At 33.7% G+C, this 5,554-nt stretch overlaps 1 protein-coding gene across 1 annotated transcript; it reads left to right on the top strand.

Annotated features, from left to right (window-relative positions):
- Positions 1–3,406: 3,406 nt before the first annotated feature.
- On the top strand, positions 3,407–5,336 carry LOC126619368 (uncharacterized). The gene is made up of 4 exons (XM_050287725.1): positions 3,407–3,444; positions 3,876–3,974; positions 4,044–4,136; positions 4,364–5,336. The coding sequence occupies exons 2-4, from the start codon at positions 3,972–3,974 to the stop codon at positions 4,826–4,828; spliced, it is 561 nt and encodes a 186-aa protein (XP_050143682.1). The 5' UTR covers positions 3,407–3,444; positions 3,876–3,971; the 3' UTR covers positions 4,829–5,336.
- Positions 5,337–5,554: the final 218 nt, after the last annotated feature.

The raw sequence follows: 5,554 nt of genomic DNA, 5'->3' as shown, positions 1-5,554 counted from the left end.
GCAATGAGTGTGTACTAATGTGTTTTTTGCTTACAGGCTCAACATGGTCCATCATCCATATCTCGATAGTATTTTCAATATTTTTAGAAGAAAGAGTTAGAGAGTGAAATATTATTGTTAAGAGAGAAGATTTTTAAGATTGAACTCGCAACATAGTGCATGAATATAATTGTTAAATGTAATAATTGTTAAGTGTAAGATTCTATCGCAATAGCAGCCTCGATAATACTATTTTTGAAGCTTTCGCCATATAACTATTATTTTACTAGGTCATAGATAGTGAAACTTTTCCTGCAACTTTTGTCTACTTTGTGTACACCAGCAAACTTTGTATCTATTTTTCGATACTTATCAAATTTATTTAATTTTCTTGCTGGAATGTGGATGGAAGGGCTCACTTTAAAAGTTTCTCAATCACCAAAATCCTTGGGTCCTACTACACAATTTTTCCAATGAGAATGCATATCATCTCCCTCCCAAATTCTGTCTTATACCATTGTCCATACTCACTAGAGGCTAAAATGTTAGAAATCTCTTCATTAAAAATACAAGACATATCACCAACAAGCACTTAATCAAGTAGTATTTCTCTTCCAATACAAATTGATAAAACATTTATACAATTTAAAATTTAAATTGCAATACAAATTGATGGTGAATGGATCAACATGTCATAAAAACGCAAGTAAAAACATGGAAAGAGGTCTAAGGAGGTTCTATAAATTATGTTACCGGTGTTGTTACAGTAATAAGAATAATTTGTTTGTGTTGTGCTTATTCAAATAATTTGTTTGTGTGAAACTTATTACTTCATTTGCTTTGTTGAGCACCTACATCTCTAAAATGCAATTCAAAACATATATCACATATTCTGGAAGTATAGTTTCCTCTAAAACAAAAATGAAGTAATGAGTTTCTCTTTAACAATACAGTCCTCAAACCATATATCACATATTCTGGAAGTATAGTCACTACAAGAAAGCATGGAATAAGTGACGACATTTTTTGTGACGCCCAAAAATTCATCACAATTTGGTGTAATAAGTGAGGAATTTTAAGAAACCGTCACATACATACTTGTGCGGGATACATAATTTTTTTGAAATGTTGTTCGTCACTTAAAAGTCTTAAATTTTTAGGCGGCAAAGTTTACCGCCCGATGAATTATATTGGGTGACGAAAATTTTGCTTTCTTCACAAAACATAAGATAAGGCCACCTGGGTTAGTGTGAGGAAGGGCAAATCATCACCTTTCTTTTATTGAAGACAGAGAAAAAAAGAAAAAAAAACATAAAAGTAAATCAAATCCAAAAGCCCCAACTCGTTAGAATTCATATGTTCTACTCTCACTCCACTTCCTCTCTTAGCCGACATTCACCTTTCCTAAATTTGCTAACCGACTGCTGGTGGCGGCGAGTACCATCACTCTTTTGTCTTCCCCATACCTCCATTGCTTGCTATCACACTCTACTCTCTTTTGACCTAAGGCGACTTAGTATCTCAGCTACCCTTTCTCCCAATTTCTTATCCAAAGGTACTCAAATCTCTCTCTTGAAATTACTGCATTTTTTTTCTCTCTTAGAATTTTGTCTTAATCGTGAAAATTTTGAAATTTTTTTAATTTTATGTATTGGGTTTTCGAGATATTGGAGAAACGTTAGCTATAGAAATCCTGCTCGTGTTATTGGGGTGGAAGATTTTTTTTTTCCATTTTTAGTTTTTAATTAAATTTTAGGATGATGTTAATGTATATTTCTAAATTAGGGTTTTCAATATCAGTGTGAATACTTAATGGCATGCTGGCTTTTTTTTTTAAAAAAAATTGTACCTAGATGGGTGTGAATACTTAATGCCCTGCTTGTTTGTTTAGCATCTAGCTGCTCTTGAATTTCTTGTTATTTGAATTTATGGAATTCAATTTATTGACATTCATATTTGTTATGTTATATGTCTATCTTAACAAATTTTTGAAAAATTGTTATGGCAACCTATTGAACTATGTCAAAATCTGAGGCCCAATACTAGTACTGAAGATAGACAATGGATTTGTTGTCGGAATCACTTTAGTTCAGATTATTAGAGAAGGGGTCCAGTCATTCATTCACACTGTTTGTCGCCATGTGGACCAGAACAATCATATACTTTGTCCTTGTAGAGTTTGTCATAACATTTTTTTTTCACTTAATTGAAGATGTTCATCTACATTCGTTGAATTTCAGTATGTATATGAAATATGATAGATGGATAAATTGTTGAATTTGCTGCTAGAGTATTTGAATACTTCAGTAGTTTTGTGTCTGAATACTTTGTATATTCATGCTTGATGATCATTACAAGATTACACACCTATTAATAGGAAAGAGGGAAGGAGAGCTCGGAAAGAGTGAGGTCCATGAGGAGCTGTGCCACCCAGGATACAATAATGAAAAGAAACACTCCACTACACTTAGTTGGAGAAAATATAATAACAACCAATATACAAACATTAACTAGTTATAAAGGGAAAGCACTTCTAAATAAGAAAGTCTCAACTTGAGATTGTGCAAGGAGAGTCCTTGATATGCTTATAATGATAATTATTTATGATGCTAGTCTGTTATTATTTTTCCTTTTCCAATTTACTAGATGACTTCTATGCAACGAGGAAAGAGGGTGAAACAAGTCAGGGTTGTCCTACCTCCGCATCCACCATCACCACCTTCTCCACCGCCACCACCATCTCTTCCACCACATGCTCCTTCACCTGAAGAGCCAACAGACATGAACTTAGGTATTTGAGAAAGGCTAATTACAGTTAATTTATTTCTTCTTTTTAGTGTTGTTTTAAACAAGTTATAACATTGATCAAATATATATATATATATATTTAAAATTTATAAAGACAGATTTTGACTTCACTGCAAAAAAGATGACACGTGAAAAGTCATGTGGGAAAGGCCTCCACAATATTTTGGAGGCCAATGGTGGGAAGAAGATGCCGATCATCTTTGATTTCAAACTTCAAGTTCCAAATGATCTGGTTGTATTAGGTTTTTTCACTACCGAGATAGGGAATATTGTTCGGACTCATTCACCAGTTTGCTACAAGAAATGGATGAAGGTCTCACCTCAAGAAAAGAGGACATTGCGGGATAAGTTGCTTTTGAGTTTGATTTTAATTCATTTTATTCATAATAATTTCAAGCACTAACTCGTATATTTTATGTTTAACAATAGGTATTATTTGTGGTAGAGCTATCCCATCCGAAGATTATTGAATATGTTGATAAGAAGATGGCGAAGTTGTACTATGTGTTTAGGCACCGGTTGTATAAGTATTACTTGTCATGTGGAACACCTGCAAGATGACGAGCTAAGCTGTCGAACGATCAGATATGGAATGGGAGACCAAAGAGTCATTGGGATTGGTTATGCTATAATGTTTACGCTACTACCCACTTTTTGGTATGTATCATATCCAATCTTTTCTATTATAAATTAGCTGTGATAATATTAGATGATATGAGGTGACTGATGCTGCATATGGATATTAGACGATATGGGGTGACTGATGTTGCATGTCATATGCATCATCAGTCATATGCAGCATCAGTTACCCCATATCGCCTAATAGATAATCTATTAAATGTTACCAACTTATTTAATATATAGGTGCTTTTACATGTATTATATAGTGTTTATGGAAATTAGAATCTAACTGATTGGAAAAGATGTTAGACAGTAGTATTCTGTTAAATTTGAATGAATATGCATGTACAACTCAAACACATGAATATATATTACAAGTCTGGGAGGTAGGAGCTTTCCAAATTGTACATGTCTACAATACTAACTCTTCTTTTGCTTGTCATCTATCACATGTGTAATTAATGTAGGAGCTTTCAAACAAAAATTATGATAATAGGAAGAAACAAAAGTATCATCACAAAGGAGGAGCAAGGCCATTCATCCAACATTCTAGGAAGGCTCACATGGTAATGAAATTAAATTACTTATAATAATTCATTATGCAATCTCATGCATGTTTCTTCATTATTGAGCAGAAAGGAGATCCATTATCTGTGATTGACAATTGGGGAGCTCTCCACAAAGACAAGAACGGCAAGTGGATCAATGATGTTGCTCAAGATAAATATGTAAGTTATTCATGAACCACTCAGTTTTGTCATTTCAAATGAGTTGGATATTAAAACAAAAGCTACAAATTATATTTACAGATTAATTATACTTAGTGGTTTCCTTCTAAATAAGTTAATGATCACATACAAGCACTCAAGTTGTGTTTTCTTAAGCATATTATAGCTGGATATGTTTGAAATGAAAAAAAAAAAAAAACTGAATTGTTTCTATTTTTTTATGAAAGGATAACATGAAGAAAAAGAATGATGAACTAAGGGAGAAGCTGACTGAAGAAGCACCTGAGGGTACTTCATTAGATTCCGTACATGTGTCATTAGATGATGAGTTTGGAATTATGGTTGAAAACCTTGGGAGGAAGGGAAAATCTATTAATGGTGTAGGTGTTTTTCCTCAAACAGATACTTATGGTTGCGGTTCTTCTATGGCTTCAAGTTCTGAGTTAACTGATATGAGATCTCAAATCAAGCTTCTATCATATGGTTTCCTCATATTGCAACAGGAGAATGAACAATTAAAAGCTCGATTGGATTTACAGAATGTTGATGAAAATATGTTCATAAAAATCAAGGCTTTTTTTGCTGCAAGTCAGGGGAAGACCAACAACAACTTTACGGAATCAAATGGTGATATTTTAGAGAGTGAAGATACTTATCCTAAGCTGGAAGAACATGATTTGGAAGATGACTAATTCTGATATTATGTCTTTTGTTGTTAGTTTCAAGTTTCCACATGGTATACCACTTTTGTTATCACCTAAATGTGTCTTAGAAGTTAGACTTCTCTTTTGTTAGTACCAAGTTGCCTATAATAGCACCAAAGTTGTCTATAAGTGTTAATGCCCTTCATTATTTTGGCGTAGCAGACTTCTATTTTGTTAGTACCTGAAGCTGTCTTTTGTTAGCACTAAGCTATTTTAGACTCTTTTTTGAGATAGGTTACCATGACTTTAATTTTTGGGATGTACACTTGGTGAATGTATTCGACTTATGTGCTTAAATTGTTGATTAATGAAAATGTGAAGTATTACCTATGTTTATACCATATTTAGGGCCTCCGTATTTAGACATTGTATAAATACTCAGGGGATTTAAATGTAATTATGTAATAAAGGAAATGGCAAATATGTAATAAATGAGGAGTCCTTATTCTATAAAAGGACCCCTCACCCTCACAATTAGGAGAGGCCAATTTCTATGCCCTCTCACCCCCTCTCAAAGCTCTCACTCTTAGAGCTTTCTCTCCCTTAAATAAACACTAATCAGTGTGGACGTAGCCCAAACCTTGGGGTGAACCACGATACATCTTGTGTTATTTACATTTCATTCAGATTCACGGTCAAATTTACGTTGTTCCAAGACCTTCCAGTTTTGTGCATCAACATTTGGCGCCGTCTGTGGGAAACGACACGAAAAGC

The sequence above is a fragment of the Malus sylvestris genome, chromosome 4 (genome assembly GCF_916048215.2).
Source record: "Malus sylvestris chromosome 4, drMalSylv7.2, whole genome shotgun sequence".
In the NCBI taxonomy this organism is placed as follows: domain Eukaryota; kingdom Viridiplantae; phylum Streptophyta; class Magnoliopsida; order Rosales; family Rosaceae; genus Malus; species Malus sylvestris.
This window is presented reverse-complemented; position numbering and strand designations above follow the sequence as displayed.

Bases quoted from the DNA above. Each gene is read 5' to 3' on its own strand.
- LOC126619368 (XM_050287725.1), top strand. The intron at 4,137-4,363 runs GTAAGTTATTCA...TTTTTATGAAAG, and splicing joins ATGTTGCTCAAGATAAATAT to GATAACATGAAGAAAAAGAA.